The sequence below is a fragment of the Phyllostomus hastatus genome, unplaced genomic scaffold (assembly GCF_019186645.2).
Source record: "Phyllostomus hastatus isolate PE091 unplaced genomic scaffold, TTU_PhHast_1.1 phas_contig_80, whole genome shotgun sequence".
Classification (NCBI taxonomy): Eukaryota; Metazoa; Chordata; class Mammalia; order Chiroptera; family Phyllostomidae; genus Phyllostomus; species Phyllostomus hastatus.
This window is the reverse complement of record NW_025333960.1, coordinates 20,408,889-20,432,480: the sequence shown is the minus strand read 5'-3', so window position 1 is coordinate 20,432,480 and position 23,592 is coordinate 20,408,889. Positions and strand designations below refer to the sequence as shown.

General features: G+C 41.8%; 1 protein-coding gene across 2 annotated transcripts in view; it reads right to left on the bottom strand.

The window, feature by feature from the left end:
• The window catches only part of LAMA3 (laminin subunit alpha 3), a 248,937-nt gene that overhangs the window by 60,558 nt on the left and 164,787 nt on the right, over positions 1-23,592 (bottom strand). The window contains exons 37-41 of one of the 2 annotated variants that reach the window (XM_045849829.1): positions 21,695-21,778; positions 16,109-16,339; positions 12,032-12,145; positions 6,830-6,939; positions 4,329-4,409 (exon numbers count right to left, since the gene is read on the bottom strand). In XM_045849829.1, the coding sequence (XP_045705785.1) occupies positions 4,329-4,409; positions 6,830-6,939; positions 12,032-12,145; positions 16,109-16,339; positions 21,695-21,778 (620 nt within the window). Of the gene's footprint in view, positions 1-4,328; positions 4,410-6,829; positions 6,940-12,031; positions 12,146-14,751; positions 15,020-16,108; positions 16,340-21,694; positions 21,779-23,592 lie in introns of those variants that run through there. The other variant, XM_045849830.1, reaches the window with a different exon arrangement.

The window sequence follows — 23,592 nt, the reverse complement described above, 5'->3', positions numbered from 1 at the left end:
AAACCAAACTATGGGCTGAATATGTTCCCTCCCTACCCCCCCAAAAAAAAATACTGAAAAGAGGAGAAACACTCAAAGAACTCATTGTTTATTCCACCTAATTTTCTCAACCTTTAGCTCCCTTTTGGGGATATTATAACCCTATCAGAGGAAGATAGAGTAGCTTTTCAAGAATGAATGTGTCTCAGTACAGAAATACTTATGGCTTGTGTGAGAGCATGATTGTGGGACGCAGGCGAGCTTGCTTCCTTCCTCCTTGACCCCGAGGAGGACAGACTCTTCAGCTAGCCCTACAGCCAAATGGCAAATCAACAAAATGCACACAGGAACCAGTGGTTGGATCAACATGGAAATCAGTGGTGGCTGAGGCAGCCATGTGCCCCAGAGCAGGCTGTGAGCTGGGAAGCCTTTCCTACCCTTTTGCCCAGACTGGCTGCTCCCTCCCCTGCCCAGCTACTGTATATATTCCTGCTTTTTCTTCATGCAGCCCATGTCATCATCAATGCACAGTTAATGGTTATGCTGGGACTGATGCCTGGTGCACAGTGGTTACTCAGTAAGTGTTCAACAAATGAAAGATTTTGACATTAAAATGGCATTTACTTGTGAAAATATTTTTTAACATTTCAAAGAAACAATAGCTTGCTTTCTTGAGACATCAAATGTAACAAACATAAGCCAAGATAAGACTTATTAATTAAGAATTTCCCTTTTCAAATCAGCTGTCTGCCAGATGGGTGTCTCATCCAGCCTATTGTTGATTTCTGCTTTATTGATGTGAAGGACCATAAGGAAGACTGAATTAGGATGTCTCTCCCAAGTCCCACAGCTTTTAAATCACAAAGCCTGGAAGATCTTCCCAAGTCCCATTGTCAACCCCACCCACCCTTTAAAAAATTTATTGGGGTGACGTTGGTTAATACAATTATATAGGTTTTAAGTATACAATTCTATGCTACATCATTTGTGTATTGCATTGTGTGCCTGCCACCAAAGTCAAATCTTCAGTCATCATCAAAAGAAATTGCCAACCAAACAACAAGGCAACCAACCAAATAAAAGATATTTGCAAACAACAGCTCGGACAAGGGGTTAATATCCAAAATATATAAAGAACTCATACAACTCAATACCAAAAAAAATCCAATTAAAAAAATGGGCAGAGGACTTGAACAGACACTTCTCCCAAGAAGACAAGTGACTAACAGATATGTGAAAAGATGCTCAAGTTCAGTAGCTGTTAGGGAAATGCGAATCAAACCTACAATAAGACACTACTTTACCCCTGTTAGAATGGCTGTTATCAACAAGACAGGTAGTAACAAGTATTGGACAGGTTGCAGAGAAAAAGAAACCCTTATTCACCCACTGTTTGCTGTCCAGTATACCTGTCTGTCCATCCCTCAACCTTCAAGGATGGTCGGATGTCTCTCCTACTGCAGCCTGACTCTGCCCAGTTATGTTCTCTCTCACTATCTTATTGGCCCGTTTGTGTGTTGTTCTACCACTAGACTATAAAAACCCTTGAGGGCAGAGTGTCTCTAGTGCTTAGCACAGCACTGAGCATATACTGAGATCTCCATATACTTTTCATCAAAGAAAAGAATGAATAATAGATTTGAGGCAAGTGTGGGCAATGTTTGCTGAAATGGAAAGCAGAAGAACCTTGAATTACTGCTTTTTATTATAATAGGAGAGTTCCAGACACTTGGCAGACAGTTCCAATAAAGCACCTCCCTTCCCCCTTGATGTGTATCTTCCTCCAGGCCCTTTCTTGCATTACTTCCCTGACCTGAGCTGCCTTCTACCTCCCCCTTGCAGCTTCACTGGCCCCAGTCACCCCTTTAACCTACTTAAGGCCCACCTAGTCCATACAATGTTCTAGATAACCCCAGTCTAGAGAGGCCCCGTCTCATTATAAAATTCAGTTAAATTAAATTTCTGTTTTTTTTTAATTTGGTAAAACTCTTCTAAAGTTTATCCAGAAAAATAACATGTCAGAATGAACAAAAAAAATAGCTTAAATAAGGGTTACAGGGGGACTCTTGATCAATCAAATATTCACTCAAAGGCATTTTGTATTTCAGAAATGATACAGAAGTGATAATGGCACAAGAGCCAGATAAAATGTACAGAAACAAACTCAAGTTTATATGGACATTTTATACACAGACATTGAGCTTTAGTGAATTTAACTAAAGGTACTTGGCAGAAGGAGCGAGTATGAGAGAGTAAGAGGGAACCCAGATGCGGTGTCTGTCCCCACTCACTCCGCGAGCACGCAGCCCGCAGTGAGCATGGCATGAGGGATGGGGATCTGCTCCTTCCCCAGCTGGTCTAGTTTCCTTGTGCTTCTCCCACAGTGAACAGCTCCCCATACTGAGTGGTCTGGTATGTAACCAAGTACTATGTGTATCTTAGGTAATGTGGTGCCTGGATTATTCAGAGATGGGATATTGGGATAGTTAAGGTTATTTGCCTTACATGTTGATCCTAAATCTACCTACCGTGTGAGATGCAATACCACCAAAAACTAGGTTCCAAATTTTCACCAACATAAAGATTTAAAGGTGAGAAATAAAACCATAAAAGTACCAAAAGAGAATATGCATAAACATTATATCACCTCTCTGTGCAACACCAGTAACTGAAATCTGAAAGGATAATAGAATAGATAGAAATCTAGTAAAATATAACTGCTGCATGTCTAGAATTGACAAAAACAAAATAAAAAATATACAAACTGAGAAGAGTATTTGCAACTTAAAGTAGTAAGGATTAATTTCTTCTAAAAGATGTACAGGCCAATAAAAACAAACATTCCACTGGAAAAAATGGATAAAAGACCTGGATAGCAGTTCAAAAAGTAAGATTTATGAATGGTTAATAAGCACAGGAAAAAAAACACAATTTAATTATTAAACAAAGAAATAGAAATTAAAATGATAATAAATGTTTTCCTATTAAATTGGCAAGTATTTGAAAAATCGATCACTTTTAGCATCTGCTGGGGGCAGGCAGTCATTCTTTCACTGCCGGCAGGGATGTAACAGATGCAACTTTTCTGGAGGGCAATTTTGCAAAATATGTCAAAAGCCTGAAAAACTTACCATCTTTTGACCCAAGGGGTCCACTTCTATAATTATGTCTTGAGGATTTATATACACAAAAATTTAGCTAAAAGGATCCACTCTTGGTTTTGCTTTGAACAGAAAACAGTAAAACTATCTCAAAAGCAATAGTAAGGGGGATGGACCACTTCAGTGGAACTCTTGGTACTGACACAATATTATCAATGAATACTTACTGATATGGAAAGATATTACCAACATATTATTAGGTGAGAAAACAAGTCAAACAGAAAGTAAAATAGAAATCTACTTTCATTTTTGAGGAGAAGTCTGTGCATATAGAAATGATCTGTAAAACCTACAACAGGCTTTCAACAGAGGTTTCCTGCAGGTGACGGGATTGTGACCGCAAGCGAGCAGGCCTGCAGTGGGCGGTGCAGGGGTGTGGCGAACCTTGTGGGTTCTTTGCTCACCTGTGTTACATCATTTTTATAATAAGTATGTATTGATTTCATGATAAACTTATTTTAAATTTAAAAACATGTTGCCTGTATGATTCATTTGTGATACTGTTACTTTTCCAAATATGTGTGTGCTATCTTCCCCGCTAGCTTGTAAGTACCTTCTACAGCCTTCACAGTACTTGGCAGTATCCTATGCATGGTAGCTAATCATGAAGTATTGTGTGGGGATATCGAGGTGTGTGTGTATAAGAGTGTCTACGGCTGTGGATGTGTATATGTACATAGGACTGTGTAGAGTTTGTGTGTGTGTACAGACAAGTAGGAATATGTGTGGGGTAGGGGTATGTATATGTAGGGGCAGGAGTATGCAGGGATAAATTTATATGGAGGTAGGGGTATGTAGGGCCATGGATGAGGAGGAAAATGCTGAAATATGGAGGGAAAGGGGCATATAGGAATATGAAGAGAAAGGAGTACGTAGGGGTGTATGAGGATAGGGGTATATGTTGGAGAGTATATAGGGCTATGACATTATGACATATTGGACCTTATTCTCAAACTTCTGAAATGAACAGAACAGGAAAGAGAAGGAAGTTAATGATTTATTAAGTGAGCAGTCTTGGGTTTTTCCCAAGAGAACTTTTTTCAGCCTCAGTGAAACTAACAGCCCCACCCTCAGCTCTGAGCCACCACAGGGCAGAGCCCCACCCACAGCCCAGGTGCCTGCAGCCACCTGCAGAGCCCATCTCCACCTGTAAGATGGGGGTGGGGAGGAGGGAGGAGCAGCACCCACCTTTCACACTGGGCTCCTGTGTATCCAGGTTTACAGGAACACTGCACACTTCTCCCAGTCACAACACAGCCGGTGGCAAAACTTGAAGGAAGACAGAACAAAGCCCTCGTGAAAATATGAATTGATAGGCATTGTGCTTTTTTTTTCCCCCACAAAGAACTGACTTGCGTTAAGTGAAAACAAAAACCAAGGATCTGGCTACTTTCCTTGTGAAGAAAATTTTGCCCATTGAGACTTGTAGAGGTAATGATGAATTATTTCAGCTAGCATTGGGCAAATTTTGTTGAATAAGGACTGAAGGCATTTATTTTTGTTTTATTTTTGGCCTGAAGAAATACATTCCTTCCCATAAGATGGAACAGAGCAACCCACTCTGGAAGAGATGATTACAACAGGGTTTTTCCAGGAATCACAAGGAATAAAACAAGCCTGGGCAGAACAAAAGAACAGAGAGTTCTGATTCTTTAAGAAAATTTTCTGCTTGTTTATTCGAGTTCTTTTAAACTGGGCACATTGCCTTCTGGGAAGAAAAGGCTGTGGAGAGGCCAGGCCCTCAGAGCCGGAGGGACTGAGGCCCAGAGCACAGCTGCCACCCATGTCCTGCTGTGGGCACAGGCATGGTGATTTCCACATTTTTAAAATCAAGTTGTGGAGCTTCGATTCCTTTTCCTTTAGTTCTAAACTGGTATACATTGGAGAATCTTTTTAAAAAACATTCAATTAAGAGATCATGGAAAAGCCCTGTTGTCTTGTGAAATGTCTCTGTCTGCAGTGTAAACATTTCACTGACATAAATCTGAGAAGAAATAATTCCATTTATCATTTGCTAGTAAAAAAAAATTTATTTGGGGAAGCTTCTCTTGGCCTGTGAGGTGGATACAGAGTTACAGCTCTAAAGGATAGCTAGAAATTCGTCAGCAGGTAGTAATATTGCTAGAAGGAGAATTAGATAAAGATAGGGCTTTACTGATAAATCTGAGGAACTGCGTGTCACTTCAACTGCGTGGAACCTGGATGCTGACCCTGATTATAACCATACACTTTGCCACCAAAGATGAAAAGCTTTTCTCAAGCATCTGGTGAAAACCTCACTGCTTTCTGCTCTGCCTCACTTCTGTTCAAACAAGCCTGGGCTGGTGTCAAGGGATGGATCTCTTTACAAATAAAGCTGCAAGACTGGGCAGGTTTAAGGACTATCAAGTCCATAGATAGCAATGCAGGGTGAACGTTTCAAATATGCATCTCCAGAAAAGCCACATTTGGGCAAGTGACTTCTGGTAATTTTAAGATGTGGCCAACTTCTCTGCTACTTGGCTGATATCAATCAGCCTTGTGGTCCACACTTGTTCCAGAGCCTGTGTATTCCTGACACTTTATCAGGATCTTCCTGATTTTCTTGCTTCTCGTAGTTACTTATTCTATTTTGCTTGGACCCAAGTGAACACGCCATGATGAGCAAGAATATAACAAGGTACCAAGCACAAACAGAATATGGGTTACTATGGGGGGAAATGGCGGCTTGCTATCTGTATAACCTGTCTGCTATATTGGAGGAATCTGAGCGACAACTCAGATCGCACAGCTCTGTGGCTCAGGACTGCCCCGTGGCTTCTCTCACACTACGGGGAAAATCCAGATGCCTTACTCCCGCATGTGAGGTCCTACAGGATCCGAACCCTGCCCGGCCAGCGCCATCTCCTGGCCCTCTCTCCCACATCGCACTCCAGCCACTCCTGCCTCTTCACTGTCCACAAACACAACACCACAGGGGCTCTGTCTTTTCCTTGCCTGCGACCCACATTGCTAGGACACTGCCATGGTTTACTCCATCTCATCATTCATTGGTCCCGGCCCAACAATGTCAGAAGACCCTCCTACCACCCTCTCTAAGGAATCTACTCACTCACTATCAATTACATAACCCTTTAATCAATTGTATAACTTATCTCTTTCTAAAAGCATACTTCTTATTTATTCGTGCACAAATTTATTGAGTGTGACGACTCCCCCCTTCCATATTCTCCAGAGTTCCGTGAGTTGTGAGTCTTTGCCGTTCTTCTCTACTGCGGTTGCCCCAGCATCTAGAGAGGGCTAAGTCCCAGCCCTGCAATGGATGCTCAGTAAACACTTGTTTAGTCATTGAATGAATAGCAAAGGGAAGAGAAAAAGGAAAAACCCAGAAGCATACAACTTGGAAGACTACTTTTGTCTTGCACTTTTTGTTTGTTCTCTTTTTATATTGCTGCTTTATTGAGATAGAATTCCCATAGCACACAATTTACCAATTGAAAGTGTACAAGTCAATGGCTTTTAGTATAGCCACAGAATTATGCAACCATTACCACAGTCAATTTTAGAACATTTTCATCTTCCCCTAAAGAAATCCGTATCCCATACCTTTTAGCATTCATTTCCCATTTTCCCTACACCCCCATCCCAGTCCTAGGCAACCACCAACCTACTTCCTGTCTCTATAGATTATTTTCAAGCTTCCACAGTACCTGTTTGAATGAGGACATGGGCAGACGCTGCAGGACCCCTGGATGGCATTCCCATAGTAACCTTCTTTGCAGCGCTCACAGTGTTCCCCCGCAGTGTTATGCTGGCAATTCTTGGGACAGATAAACAGTATAATTAATAGCAGCCAACTGAACATTTATTATAATTGAGATCATTGTCATTTTAATTACTCACACACTTATAACTCAAGTCCTCTGACTTGTATGGTGATAGCAGTTTTGCTAACCATATATTTCCCTGTATATCTAGTTATTGTTGGTGTAAAAAAGGACGTAAACGTCCTTCCACCAGCTATTTGGGGTTTAATGTTGGGAGGAGGCATGATGAAGTGGAGAGAGACCAGCTGGGTTCAAATCCCACTCTGTTATTTCATAGCTCCGGGGCCTTGAGCAACTTCCCTCACCTCTCTGAGCCTCAGTATCTTTTATAAGTCAACTTTGTTGGTGTATGATTCACATACAATTCCAATTTTCTAAAAAGGTATGCTAAGAATAATACCCACTTTCCAAGGTTGCTAGGAGAATTTTATCAAGTATAGTAGGACCTCAACAAATGTAAACCCTTTCCCATTTCTATTCCTTAGAATGGTTTCTATGAAAATTAACTTGATTTGACTTTGTAATTCACAATGATATACCAAAAAGCAATAAAACTGAAATAAGTTTTTAACACAATGCATTTGTTAAAACAACAAAAAGTTGCACTGTATCTGAAAAAAGCACTCGATTGAATTTTAATGTGTCAAACAAGAAAGACATTAATTTTATCTAACCTTGTGTTTATGTGAATCTAATTATTTTCATGTACAAATCAATGTCTGATGAAAGTTGTTCTTCAGTCCGGCATTGGGATGATACAACTTTGCAACTAGCCAGAATACTGAGACAAAGCTGAGTGGATTGTGTCAAATTTATTTAGTTTGTGGAATTTTTAGCTCAGTATAATCTTTCTTGGCTTTATTCTAGTAATAAAGATTTTAATGCACAAAAATAACCTGGCAAACACTGCTTACCAGAGGCATTTGATAATTCAGAGATACCTTGTGTTTAATTACACAGCCTGAAATAAGCACACTTTTAAAAATGTGCTTATATATGTCACGTCTGTATGCAGAGACAGTGCTTGAGTAGGGTGTGAGTTTTAAGCAATATCTGAAGTCGGGCTGGGAAAAACAGTATGTGTGTACATCCTAGGTGGGAGCGGCCCTGCTCCGAATAGCAAAGACTGTCCTTCAGTCATCAAGGTCCTCAGTTTGTTGAGCTTCAACAGGTCTGTCTTCCACAAACCTTTGAGAAACTGAGAATTACAGAATCCACTCAGATGTTGAAAGATCTTTTCTGGACATAAAGTTTTGCTATATGCACAAGGGATTAGTAATTATATCAGAAAATAGGCGAGCCTCTAAAGGAGGATACTGGTTACCCGTAAACATTTGATCATCACCAGAAAGCTCACCCCCGTCCTGAACCCGCTCCTCCTTCCCCAACTGTCACCACCGAGTGGGGTTTTCCCACTGGCACGCACACTGGAAACAGGTCCACACTGCAGTGTGTCCGATCCACAGCGGAGCCTCTCAGGGGTGTCAGGTGAGGTGCAGAAGGCTTCCTCCACCTTTTCTTTGCCTGGTGGTCCCAACTCTCTCAGATAGCATCCATCTTTTGAATTAATTAGTTTCTTCCCACGTTAGTTTCCTTTCTTTTATAACTCCAAATGACAATTTTAAAGAAGACATGCTTGAATAGGTATATCTTAGTCCTGTGACTATTTAGTTCTTAGCTGAAAATGCTAGAGAGGCAAGAACAGAGAGAAACAAGAAGTGCAGTGAGGTCATCTGTATTCTACTAAAAACACTGGATGCTGGGAGAGGGTCGTGCAAGGGAATCCGCACCTGTGTTGCTTGATAAAGTCCCATGAGCATGTCTGAAACAACCCCTCATCCTCAGGTGAGTGCATCTACCCTAGAATTTGTCTGTGTCAGTCCTGCAAATCTGAGGCAGCTGCCTATCAGAAACCCTGTGTTTCATTGTGAAAATGGATGTGTGGGTGAATGAATGAATCCACACCCACCTCCATAACTTATGCTGTCCTAGCTGCATTTGATACCAAACATCTACTGGGTGTTTATTCTATGTTCAACTATGCTAGATACAGGGATGCAAAAATGGATTGGTACCTGACTCAGGTAGCTAGAACCCTGTGAATAGACGTATTCAATGCAGTGTGAAAAGTATGATGACAAAGGTGTGCCAGCAGCCCGTAAGTGCAAGAGGAGCCTTATCAAAGGGCTTCTGGAGGTGATGATGCCTTCTGCATGGAGAATAGGAGGAGAGGAGTTAGCTGAGTGGAAAAGTGAGGGAAGGGCCTTCCAGGTCCAAGGATCCTCAGTGCTGCAGGAGCACAGCAGCGTGTGCCGGCAACACGAAGCAACTGGTGCTCTGAAGGGTGGAGTGCAAGGGGGGCGCATGCACCTGGAGAGGCAGCATCAGCTGTGAGTCTCATGTAAATCAGTCTGCGGGAAGGAGAGAAGATGGGTTTAAATGGCGGGGAATAAAAAGAAGAAAAATAGAAGATGAGAAGAGAAAGGGGAAGAGATATGGGAACAGACAGGAAGATGAGGGGTGACTGAGGAGTAGACGACAAGGGGAGTGGGAGATAGGAGAAATGGTGGGGGGAGAGAAAGTGGGCAAGGAGAAGAAGGAGCGGCAGGGCCCCAGTGGGGGGAGGGCATTACTAGTGGAGTGGGGGGGGGGCGCATCACCATCTTCACAGATCCCTTTGGCACCGAAAGACCACATCACCTCCTACTTCTGCCTCTCAACTGGACAAATAGTGCTTTCCAGCAAGGCGTTGATCTTTCTTTTCAAACTTCAAATTTTATTCTTGAATAAAGACATGGAGATTTGCAAATGTGTGAAGGTCCCAGATTTTGGAAATTGATTTTGGATCTTGAGAGGCAAAGGTCACCATGCGGAGGAATCAGCCCTTTTGATAGCGTCCCCATCGCTGTTCTGTGAGAATGAGGGGGCGTCCTCGGCGCCCATGCAACCGCCACATTTGAGAGCAGCATCCACAGCCAGTGCCGCCGCCCAGCAGTTCAGTGAGTGTAGACAGGATTCTGTGCCTCCATGAGTGTACATGTGTGTGAGCATCTGTGTGCGTGTGCTTGTGTGCACACACACAGTCTCCTCTAGACAGCAAGCCTCGTGAGAGTGGGGATTATCTCTGCTGGTTTTAACTTTGGCACTTAGCACAGCCCCTCCCACAAGAGCAAGTGCGCAGTAAGGGTTTCTTGAATGAATAGTTTTTAGAGGTCACGTGGGCAGTAGGGACAAGTAAAGACAGAGCTAGAGAGAAAGGGAATGGGAGAGAAAGTCTTGTTTGGTTATACAGCCTGTGAACTATGACTCTCACTAGTGATCCTTCCACTGGGTGAAGGGACTACAGAGTAAACTCCCTTTGTTCTTCGGCAGCTTTTATAAAGTAGATTCAACATCTAGCAATGGTTCAGTGAAAAGATAAATATCTATATCTCATTAAAGCATTTACCTGTGTTCCACACAATACACACGATCAAACATAAAGTATTATAAAAGAATAGATATGAGGTGAAAAACATTATTTTTCAATGTCTTTAGTTCTTTTTGAACTCATAAGGTCAAAATCCTACCAAATATTCTATCCAGCTCTTCACAGTTTCCTGTCTTGGCCTGTCCCGTCTTGCAGAGGAAGCAGTTCCCTGGGACATGTTGACTTGGTTTAAGACAGTCTAGGAACCAAACTATTGAAACACTCTAGTTGCATTACACAATGCAAAGGAAATCCATGCCAGAAGAAGGTATTTCAAACAGCACAACCTAAGTGGGGGGCTCTGAGTCTTGTGGGTACCCACACTGTTTCCCTTCCTTGGAACTGTCCATCCTCTAACTGGGGAGACGCTGGCTTCAGGGAGAGGGATTCTGATAAAAAAGAAGTCGGCAGAATAAAAAAAAATATGTTCTGCTTTGGGATACAAAAGAAAAGTTTCCTGAGAATCTAATTTTCTATGGGAGAATTTTCCAAAATTTTCCAGAAGAAGATTGTTTTCCAGCAGATAAGCCACAGACAGCAGGGACTCTGCTCGCCTGTTTTCCTACATCAGCCCACTGTGTCTCGTCAGCCGTGAGGGCATGCGCTTGACGGAGTGTGCGCATTACGCCTTTCTTAGCTTCTCCTTCTCCCCTGGTTGCCTTCTTGAGCGACTGCTCATCTGACAGCCACAAAACTCCCCTCCAATAACCTCCTGCCACCCCACCAGAACTGGAGCCCATAGTAATGATGCTTATTTATTATATCCTGGCAAGAGTTAAGTCCCAGGATCCACCCATTGATATCATTGAATGAAGCAGAGATTTAGAAGCTAAGGTATAAATGAATTGTTCAGACAGGTGTTCTCCTCTGGCGACTCATGTTAAAATGGAGGAAAAGTGAAGTGTAAAATCATTCAGTCTGATAACACTTTGCCTCCTGCATTTATTGGGTTGGCCAAAAAGTTCATTTAGTGTTTTCCGTAAAATGGCTCTAGTAAGGGTTCAGTTGTCTTTAACTTCATTTGAAACAATTTTGCTAGATTGTATTTTGACAGCTGTCATATTAGTGTTCATTTTTAAAAAACATCAAAATTGGTGAATTTTTATGTAGCCATTTTAATATTGAAGATGGAAGAAAACATGTATTTTGACATATTATGCTTTATTATTTGAAGAAAGGTAGAAGTGCAACTGAAACGCAAAAAAAAGTTAGTGCAGTGTATGGAGAAGGTGCTGTGGCTGATCGAATTTGTCAAAAGTGGTTTGTGAAGTTTCATTCTGGAGATTTCTTGCCGGATGGTGTTCCACAGTTGGGTAGACGAGTTCAAGTTGATAATGATCAAATTGAGTCATTAGTTGAAAACAATCAATGTTATACCATGTGGGAAATAGCCAAAATACTCAAAATATCCAACTCAATAAAGTTTGTGAAAATGAAAAATGTGCCTTTTACTTTATGGGAAACACTAAACGAACTTTTTGGTCAACCCAGTACATAGCAACCTCTACTTAGGGTTTGGTAGGAGATGTGACATTTGATGTTTCAGGGCCTAGCAGCACGGGAAACAAGAAGACAGAGACTGCCTGCAGGTAGCATTACAGTATCAATTTACTCACAATACATATTCCAGAGCCATCCTGGCATCGATTGGAATGTCCGTTGCAATTGCAGGGAACACACCGTCCAGTATACACGCCTTTGTTATCCCGATAGTATCCAGGGCTACAACCCTATTTTTCAAACAAAGTGTTTAGTCAAAACAAAGAAAGAAAAAGATTATCTAAAGCATGTGACAATTCTGATTGTCAAGGATTCGCTTCTTAAATCTTCTCTCCTTCAGTCTATGTGTGAATTTCTACTTTCTAACACTATCCAGGTCTCCTTGATTTTTTCTTTTTTTTTGTCAGGTTCTGGTGTGTGTGTGTGGGCACGCGTGTGCCTGAGTGGGAGATGTGAAGTGGGGAAACCAGAGGAAGGGGGAGTTTGGAGGGTGGGTGTGGGCATGGCTCTCACACCACCTGTTTCCAGGGTGAGTAGACGGGGGCACTGGTGAAAGAGCAAAGGGGATCAGGACCTCAGCCTTAGTGGGAAGGACCTGAAAGCAAATCCCTTCATGTTCAAGTTCTCTTTGGTAGCCATTCCTTCTCCAAGTTAGGGTTTGTGCTGGTGAGTGCGGCAGTATGAGGGGAGGGTGGCGCAAGGGGTCTTCCCTGGATCTACACAATCATGGCAGGCGTGTGGAGTCCTTTCTCCTCCACTCAGCAGCCCAGGGGTACAACAGGGAAGCCCAGGGAGAGGAACGTGCCTGCCTTCACATACAGGACTTTTCGGGGGTATCTGGTCTGACTGAGCCCACAGACACCCAGCTCCAGGAAATCCCCCTGTGCCCTTCTCTTGTTCAATGTCGCTTTGATCATTTCTATCTCCAGTACATTGTCTGCTTCCAATGTAACATGAGTTATCATTTTTTATATGGATGAAAATAATTATACCCTTTTGATGAACTGATGTGCTTTTAAAAAGCATTCTAGTAAAGAATGTCCCCAATAGAACAAAAGCAATTATTCTTACACTAGCCACTAAAAATTATTTACATTTATGTTTTTAAACAGAATTACAGACATTTTCATTATTTCAGTAGAGTGAAGCAGTGTGCTGGTTAAAATCAAATGTTGCCCCTAGTTTCTTTCACTCATCTCCTATTTGCTCTATCTTTAAAGCATCGGGAGAAATTAATATTTCAAGATAAAGGATCTTTTCTCCAATCCTCTTTAAATAGCACGTATGCCTGTAAGACTCTGAAACTCCAGCCCGGGGAAATTTTGAAATGAACTGTTTGTCCTGATTCATCTACAGTCACCAAGGTCTCTTGCAGTCAAGCTGGGAGAGGAAGAAACTGACGGGAAGGGCGGGGTGGGGGGGGGGGAGAAAGCCTCCTGCACTCCCCAGAGTGGAGCATTCCCATTGCTGCGCTTCTTCCGAAGTCACCAGTGACTACAAATTGTGCACAATAACAAGACTATAATTTCCAATATACTTTTCCTTCTGCTATTAGAACTATGCTTAGGCAAAAGAATACATTGCAAAAAGTGAGATTACTTTATGTGTTATATGAATAGGCTTGTCTAAAGGAGAATCAAAGTATGAAAGGAATGCTCTTTAGCTTTGAAAGCTAAACTGAGAGATACGTTTTAAATAAATTAAGCCAATGATGGTATGATCATATCTGCAAACAAACAATCTCTGCTAATAAGGGGCAAGTACCGTATAATTATCACATATATCACATTACATACTTACACAATAATCGTATTTGGTAGAGAACAAATTATCCAAATAAGTAAGTATATCAGGTTCATTTGTGACAACACACCCAAGTATGTAAAAGCCTTAATTAAACATGCTTTGGGGGGAAGGGTAGTCTAACCTGAAAGTAAAATCAAAAATTGCTTTTGATTTGAATCAGAAAAAGTAGTCTGCAGGCGTTATGTGTCATGTTACTCTCAGATAAAACATTTGTCAATTGCTGAAATATAATCACGTTCTCACCTCTCTAAAGCACACAAACTCACCATTTTACATGAAATTCAGTTCAAGTATTCAGACTGCATTAAAAACTCACTGTGTTAAATAACAGTGAATGTATCCTAATATATTATTTCAGTAGATGGGTTTTGCAGCTAATCATTTTTTCAGGATAACTTGTCCAATAAATTTTTATAGTACAAATGATAAAACTGTGTCTCTGTCAGGTTTCCAAGGCTATTCCAGCAGCCAGACATACGACCTGTGTCTCTGTGAGCATACATGTAAGATCCAGGAAGTTTAAAGAGAACTTTAAAGTTTGAAGTTCTAACAGAATGTGCAAGTGTTTAATGTCTGGTAAATTGAAGCACATCTGGTAGGTCTTTTACAAACTCGATCTCATCAGTTTTTAACACATGGATTTCACTGATGTTAATGTCTTACTTTATGGATAATTTTTCTTCCAGGCAGAATTTGAAAGCCTCTAGACATTGTACTTTTTGTCTTGAGGCTTGGGTTACTCTCCAAAGGGCACAAAGTTTCATAGCATATTAACATCCCACAAGAATTCAAACTCTGCGCCGTCTCGGCATTTCCAGGTGGGCTGATGTTTATAGGGTTGTGGTTAACAACTCAGGAGAGCAATCTAATCTGCTGGGCGCTGCAATAAACACTGCCAGTCAGGGGGAGGGGGAGACCATCGGCCCCTCCCCCGGCCCACGCCTGACTCCATTCATTACCCTAGCTTAAAATGTCACAAAGCTGGGAACCCCTCCCCATCATCCCACACCAAAATTAAAAGCGACATTACCTGGCTGGGTTTAAACTCCACATAACTTGATTGTAGGTTACTTTGACCAGGAGGCTGAAGAAAGGCTACCCTTTGCTGCTGTGAATCGTATCCCAGACACTGCCCCAGGGCTGCCCCAAAGATCCACAGCCATCCCGCGTTCAGGGCTGACCACCTCACTGCTGTGGGCATCCTGGTCTCTGGGTGTCCTGCCGGCTGCACACAAACCTCTGCCTCTTCCTCTTATACCAGCCCTTCCTGCTCAGAGCCCAGGCCCGCCTGACTCAGGTAAGGCAGGCTGTCTGCGGCAGAGGCCCCACCTGTAAACTTCACCCATGAGTCAGCCGGTGAGAGAGCACACATAACAGTTCCACAGGGAAGCGCACCGCTCTGTAATCCCTGCGAGGTGGGGCGGGCAGCCCCTTCCTCCCACCTCGCCCCACAGAGAGCGGCACTGGCCGATTAGAGAAGCTGTAAATCACAGGCTGAGTCATGGGCAAAGAACATGCCCTGGGCAGCAGGGTGGTAATCCAGAGGTTCCACTCTTTCCCTGGGGCTATGTGTTTTATTTAATCAGGTTAGAAAAGACATAGAAGGCAGGCAGAATATTGGTGGCACCTATGGGCGAAATGTTGCAAGATATTTCTGTGGTCTCCAGAAAACCACTGCAGGTAAGATATTTGTAGATTTAAAAAAAAAAAAACAACTTATGTGGAGATCACCTTGGGATTTTCTGCTATTGGGGGGTCAGGAGAGAGGATGAAGGATGTCTATGGAATACACAGAATGATAGTTATTTCCTAATTATTATACTAATCATTGTGATTTTCTCATCTCTTTAGGAAGAGAACAGATTTACAGCCTGAGATACGAGACTATTTCATTCCATGACACATTTAAATCACTTGAGGACAAGTCAGTTCGACTGGATTTCAAGTGAGCACCTTTTGTGAGCTAGAAAACTGGACTTCGATTTCTCATCAAAGAATTAGGTTATACCATGAACTATACCTGTATTTGGGGGAGGGGGGCCACGGGAGGGAGGCCCTGGGTTAGAGAAAGGCATGAAAACCCCGGGTCAGCTACTGGGAAAGCAGCAGCTCAGATACTGGGGTGCCAACTGACAGGCTCCTTTCAACTTCTGGGAGAGTCCTGAATTTTACAACCCCCGGGGATCTGTCAGCGTCCTGTGCCTTTCTTTGGATTCTGAGACATCGTGATTTCTTTTCATGTTTAATGCCTGAAGGTGGCCCAGGTAGAGAAAAGCTAGAGCCCCGCAGAAAGTTGAGCGATGGATCCAGTGCCCCGCCCCACCCAGGATGCCGGACAGCAGGCAGGAGTCCTTGGGCAAAGTTTGTGGAGCAGGAGAACTTCCTACCTGACATGAGTCACCAGTGTAGTCGGGGGGGCAGGCACACGTCTCTACACGATGTGCTCTGCGTCCACTCCCCATGTCTGAGGCCTCCTCCAGCCCCACCCCACTCAGGGTGAGCCGCTGCGTCTCTGTGAAGTAGAGGCCCCGCAGGCGCATGTCCTCCAGTCTAGACAGCACCGTCATCAGCTCCTCCCGAGCCACCGGGGCACCACTGCTGGCGTGTCTGAAGTTCCCCTGCACAGGAAAACAGAGAGCAAGGTCTCCCTTGGGCCGGCTCACTTCCAGAGGTTTCAAAGAGGCAGACACCCAGGATGAGTCCAGGAAAAGACATGTAAAATACATGACAGAAAATAAAATAACATAAGGTAAGTATAAGCTAGTGGGTTTACATTCAGAAATTCAGATGACCTGGGTTATTCCCAAGAGGAGGGAGTACCATGTGAAAGGGGGGAAAATGAAGGTAGGAAGTAAGAAACAATAAAATGAAATAAAATCTTTCAGTGCTGAGCTTGTTCTAAAATGCACTGTGCAAGCACGCAGTGAGTGAGAAAGAAATGGGAACAAAAGGTATATGGAAACTAACTGAGTCATGCAGCTGACATCATTAAATGTACATAATTGTATCAGAAGGTACAACCTTTAATTGAACACACATTTGCATTATTTTCCTTTTCATTCTGGTAAAAACGTAACATAAAAATGATCACTGTAACCATTTTTCATTGTATACTACACTACTGTTAACTATATGTACATTGTTTTAACAGAGACCCCTAGAACTTCATCATCTTGCAAGACTGCAACTCTATACCTATTAAAAAAAACTGCCACTACGTTCCTCCCCCACCTCTGCCACCCCACACCCTGGCCACTACCACGGTGCTTTCTGTTTCTGCAAGTCCAAGTGCTTTAAATACCTCTTACGAGTGAAATCACGCAGCATTTTGTTTTTGTGACTGGCTTATGTCACTCGGCACAATGTCCTCAAATTTCACTCATGTTCTAGCCTGTGACAAGCGTTTCTTTCTGCTAAAGGTGTGATAATATTCCAGTGTGTGTGCCACCTGTTCTTTATCCATTGATCTGTCAATAGACATTTCAGTTTTTGCCTCTTGGCTAATATGAGTAAGTGTTGTAATAAACATGAGTATGCAAATGACTTCAAAATCCTGTTTTCAATTCTTTTGGATATATACCCGGAAAAGAGAATGCTAGGTCAAATGGTAATTCTATTTTTTAAATTTTTTGAGGAAACTCAAAATTGTTTTCCCCAGAAACTGCAGTGTTATAGGTTCACCAACAGTGTACACATTCCAATTTCTCCCCGTCCTTGTTAATTCTTACTATTTTATGCTTTTTTAATTAAAAACTTTTATAGTGGCCATATTCATGAGTGTGAGGTAGTGTCTTGTAGATTTGATTTGCATTTCTCCAATGATTTAGTGAGGCCAAGCATCTTTTCACATAAAAGCTAGTACTTTTAAACTTCAGATTCTGTTGCCTCCTTTGAAGAGTTCCCACATCTCTTTAATGGGCATAATAATAATACCTCATCTCTTAGGACTATCATGAGGATTAAAGTCAATTAATGATATAATATGTACAAAGTATTCAGCATAGTGCCTAGCATATAGTTGATATTTGATAAATGGTAATTATTAACACATACATATAATATTTATATAATTTCAATTTATATTTTAACACCTTAAGGTGTATTTTATATACAATAATATTGCCTCATTTTAAGTGTACAACTTTTGGTAAACTTATAGAAGCATGAAATCATTACAATGTAATTTTAGAACACTTTCATGCCCCCAAGAGAATCCCGTGGCCATTTGTAGTTACGACCCTTTCCCACCTCCAGCCTGAGGCAATTGCTAAGCTACATTCTGTCCCTACAGACTTGCCTGTGCTGAACAATTCACATAAATGCAACTTCATTCCAGCAGTTGGCTTCCATTTGCTTCATTTCTTCCCCTCTCCTTTGTGCTACTATCATACAACTCACATTTTTATACACTGTATGATCACCAATACAGATTTATAATTATTTCTTTATACAGTTGTCTTTTAAATCCGATAGGAGAAAAAAAAGTATGAACAACAGATATATTTATATTGCCTTTTATATATACCTACGTAGCTACCTTTACCAGTGCTCTGTTTCGTATGTGGATTTAAGTTATTGTCTAGTGTCCTTTCACTTCAGTCTGAAGGATTCTCGTTAGTATTTCTGGTAAGGGTGGTTGGCTATTTGATGAATTCTCTCAGTTTTGTCTATAACAGGATGTCTTTATTTCTTCTTTATTGTTGAAGGACATTTTGCTGGACATATAGTTCTCTGTTGACAGTGTAGTTCTTTCTGCACTTTGGAAATGTCATCCCACTGTCTTCTGACTTCTGTGGTTTCTGGCAAATAGTCAGTTGTTACTTCTACTGAGGATCCTTGCATGTGATACAGTGCTTCTTTCATGCTGCTTTCAAGATTCTCTGTCTTTGTCTTTCAGCATCTTTACTACAATGTTTCTGTATGTGGATTTCTTGCATTTATCATACTTGGAGTTTGCTGGGGTTGGATGTGTAGATTAATGATTTTCATCAAATTTGGAAGTTTTCAACCATTATTTCTTCAAACATTTTTTTCCCCTTTCTCTCCCTCCTCTCCTCTGGCACTCCCATTATGCACAGGTGGGTACATTTGTTCTGAATATCTCTGAGAGTCTGTTTGTTTTACCTCATCCTTTTTCCTTTCTGTTACTCAGATGGATGATCTCAACTGACCTTCTTCAAGTTTTCTGATTCTCTCTTTTTTGTGATCAAACCTGTTGCTGAGCCCTTGTCTTAGTCAGCTCTGGCTGCCAAAATAGAATACTATAGACGAGGTAGCTTAATAAACAGATATTTATTTTCTCAGAGTTCTGAAGGCTAGAAATTCCACATGAAGGCACCAGCCAATTTGGTTCCTGGTAAGAACTCCCTCCTTGGCTTAGAGATGGTCACCTTCTCACTGTGTCCTTACATGGCAGAGAGACAAAGTGAGATTCTTGATGCATCCTCTTATAAGGACATACTACAGGACATATATAATCCTACTGGACCAGGGCTCCACCCTTGTGAGTTCATTTAACTTTAATTATTTCCTTACTCCAAATACAGCCACACTGGGGCATCAAGCATTCAACATTTGAATTGATTCGGCAGGTGTGTGTGTGGGGGGGTGTACAATTAAGTCCATAGCAGCCCTTATAATGAATTCTTCATTTCAGTTATTATACTTTTCAACTCCATAATTTCTATTTGATTTTTTAATATAATTTCTATTTTGTAAATTGATATTCTCTATTTGGTAAGACATTGCTCTCATATATTCCTTAGTTCTTTAGACATGGTATCCTTTATTTTGGGGGGCTTGCTTAGAGATAGTGTTGATTTGTTGCTCCCCCCCCACCTTTCCAGTATATAAACCACATTTTCTTACTTCTTTACATGTTTCATAGATTTTTTGTTGAAAATTGGATATTTAAAATTATAAAATTTGGCAGCTCTGGAAATCATGCCCCACCTTTGCAGGATTTGTTGCTCTTGCTGTTTGTGTGTTTATTTAATGACTTTCCTAAACTAATTCCATGAAGTGTGTAATCTTTGTCCTGTGTGGCCGTGAGAGTTAGCTTAGTAATCAGCTAATGATTGAACAGAAATTTTTGCAAATGCCTAGAAATAAAAAGCCTCCTAAACTTTGCAAAAGGATTCTGTGGGCCTGTTGGGGGGACCCTGCACAATACTCAACCAGGCAGCTGACGACTCTGCTTTAGCCGTCATTTCCTGTTTGCATGTAGCCTCAAGGTCAGCCTCAGGCGAGGGTGTAGGCCTTCTCAGGTCTTTCCTGAGAATGCATACAGCCCTGAGTATGTGAATCCTTCTATGTTTCCAGGATTCTGTGGATCTTTTCAAAACCTATGGATATCATATTCCCCAAGCTTTTATTTAAGCTTTGATCATATTCCCCAAGTTTTTATTTTAAGCTTTGTGATTTGCCTATTGTTCACTCCAACTATTATCCACCATCCCAGGCAGCCAGGAAGTGAAACAATTGCCTCTAAATGTTTCCAACACTCCCCGGAAGAGGATTTTCATGTTAGGAGAGTTCTGAGTCAGGTCAGATAAAGACAGGCTTAGAAGTGGGATCATCCAGAAACCCCCCAGACAGGTCCAGTCATGACAATTCTCTGGAAATGAGGCTTTGCAGAGCTCTAATACCAGGCTACTGGCTTTTACCTTGATGCTGGACTATTGATTTTCAAGATTATTGTGAAGTTGTGGAGGGTGAGGAGATGGAAATAGAGCAGGTTGAATACCAGCCACAAAGCTTGTTGTTCTTTCCAAGATTCATCCTTTTTTTTTTTCTTGCATAAATGCTCTCCAGATTGTTGCAAGCCTTTGGTTAATTTCCAGAGTTCTGAAATAGTTGACTTTGACCATTTAGGCCAGTTTCCCTCTCACTTTTATGGAGGAGAGAATTTTAGGAGGTTCTTACTCCACCATTTTGCTGGCATCACCTCTTTCATATAAATGAATCACGTGGTATGTGGTCTTTTGTGCCTTACTTCTTTCACTCAGTATCATGTTTTTGAGCTTCATTATGTTGTGGTAGGTATCAATACTTTGTTTCATTTATTGCCAAGTAGTTTTCCATTGTATGATGGATCTGTACAGTAATGTTAAATTATGTCTGCAAGCCCTGACTGGTGTGGCTTAGTGGGTTGGTTGTTGTCCTGTAGACCAAAAGGTCGCTGGTTTGATTCCAGCCAGGGCACATGCCTGGGTTTTGGGCCAAGTCCCCAGCTGGGTCTGTGCAAGAGGCAACTGATTGATATTTCTCTTGCACATCGATTTTTTTCTACTCTTATTTCTCTCTCCCTTCTCCTCTCTCCAAAAATAAATAAAATCTTTTTAAAAATGTCTGAAAGTTCAAGATACTTGAAAAAGTAATACCTTGAAGTCTGCAAGTTCAAGGAATTTGAAAAAATATCACCTTGAAGTATTGAAAGTATTTAGAAATACACATGGAACATTATTTTAAAGGAATAGTTGTTACCAAGTAGGTGTAATATAATATTTTGTGATTCAATGAGCTCTCCTTTGCTTATCCATACTACTCATTTCTTTGATGTTAGATGTATTTGTGGCTTTCCATCCATTCATGCTGAGCAGTTGTTGGACACTCGTCAGGCCCCAGGCACTGAGGGGGCACTTAGGACGAGAGGGAGCGACAAACGTTGCACTTAGACGCTCACGGGGTATATCAGATAAGGATACTTAACTATAAGACAGGAGAGGCAGTCCCCAGTGCCACGAAAATAGTACAAACAAAGCCCTGTGAGTTTGAAGTGCTATATATTTTATATAATTTATATTTTAAATTTATATATAGAAATTATATTTATATTAATGTGATTAATATAATTAGTACTTTAAATTCATAAAATAAGTTAAAAACTCCTCTCGATTGTTTGAGAGGAGTAAGGTGTAGAACAAAGAGGCCCCTCAGGGACCCTTCCTTACGTCCCTCCTTTTGGTACGCACCTCCACCACCTGCACCCGGCCGTGATGCAGCCGGTCTGGCCGGGGGCCACTCGGCTCCTCATGGATGATGGACATGCGCTGACCCTGTTTAAAGAAATCCACAAATGCTTTAATGCTGTGGCTGGGGTATTTTGAAGTTCACAGTTGAGCTAAGAACAAATTTGTATGACTCTGCATTACACAAAGTGCCTGATTCTAAACAATTCTTTTGGGAAATAAACTGACTGGCAAGAGGATTAGTGACATGGAAGCAGAGTAATACTACCTGATACGGTGTATTTCACAAGTAGGGAACCCCCAAATTCTCCTGACTGAAAGTGGCTAAAGAGATAGAAAAAATTTTCTAAACAATGCCTGTAGTCAACACATGAGGAGCTGTCTCCATTACCACTGACAGGAGCCGACAGTGGTAGCAAGAAAGTGCTTTAGTGGGTGGGATAGACAGGAAGGTTAGCAGGGCCCCCACCTCACCCCGTGCAGCCTGCAGGGCCAGGGAGCTGCAGGGCTAGCCCCTGGAGGGGGATTTGGCCCCATAGCCCTCACCTTCTGGGACCCAGCCTCGCTCACTCAGCCTCTGCACCTCCCTCCCTATTACAGAGGCTCTTGAGTGTCTCCTAACAGGGCACAATGGGGAAGTCAGCACCCACCATCAGCACCCCCACTCCAAACACACACACACACACGCCCCAGCATTGCTGGTGTAGTACCAAACCCGAAAGGAATTCATTAGAGCCAGTGGTGCAGAAAAAAGAGCATTATCTGTGATCACAAATCATTTAAAACCTTAACTTAAGAAACATGATCCAATAGGCTCTTAATTATAGCAGTTTGGAATGAAGCAGCAGAGTAATGTTTCATGAGTCTAAATTTTTTTTCTGTGTTTGAAGGTAAAATTAAGGGGAAATTTTGATCATCACTTCTCCATGAATTCTAACAGTTGGCATAATAAGCCCTTTGGCAGTAAAATATAGGTATACCAATGGCCTGAAGTTGAAATACTCTGCAAAAAAAAAGAAAAAAGAAACTGAAATATAGCACTACCATGATGGTATTTTTCTTGTTGGGCTATTTTTCCCTTGACCGTGACTCTAAAAAGGTTGGTGCTTCATTTCCAAGGTGTTTTATAAAGATTCCTTTGAGCTTTTAAAACAATAGCTCAGTAAATTTTGTTGCTAGTATACACAGCTCATACCTGGCAGTGTCTGAACGTGAAAGTCCCACCAAAATGTGGGGCCCTCGCCTGTGCTGAGATTGTGAGACTCACTAGCCCCTACTGCACAGGGAATGACACAGAAACACTTCAGGACGCTGGAATTGTGTCTCATTGATCACAACACACAAACCAAAAGCACAGTCAAGTTTAGGCTAAGGCATCTCAAGTACATTGGAGGCAACTCAGTACAGGACATGACATTGCCCCTTCCCTCAGGAATTTCCTAGATTGCAGTTCTGGATTATGTGTTGGTACATAGTGTGCGATGTCACTTTTCTTCTCAGAAAAAACAAAGTGGCTTCTCACTATCTACATCAGGCCAAATTGCTTATCATAGCATTAAACACCCTTCTTCCTACCCTGCCAGGCTTGTCTTTGGTGACCCAGCACACGATGCTAATACAGCCAGGTTGGACTGCTTACCCGGTAAGCACTGCCCCTCTGCCTCAGTTTACCTCATTCTTGGCCACTGGAAGGGTGTTTCTGCTCTCATGCCAATGCTTAAAGGCCCGGCTCAAAGCTAACCTTTTCCATGAAGCCTTCTGAGGGTCTCTCAACTACGTAAGTCTCCACTTGGACCCCAGATCCCACACAGCCCTGTTTGGACTTCGCCCCACATGCTTACTGTTCTGTGGATTGTAGCTTTTTGCATATTTCTCTTCTTATCTCCCCTTTTGATGACACC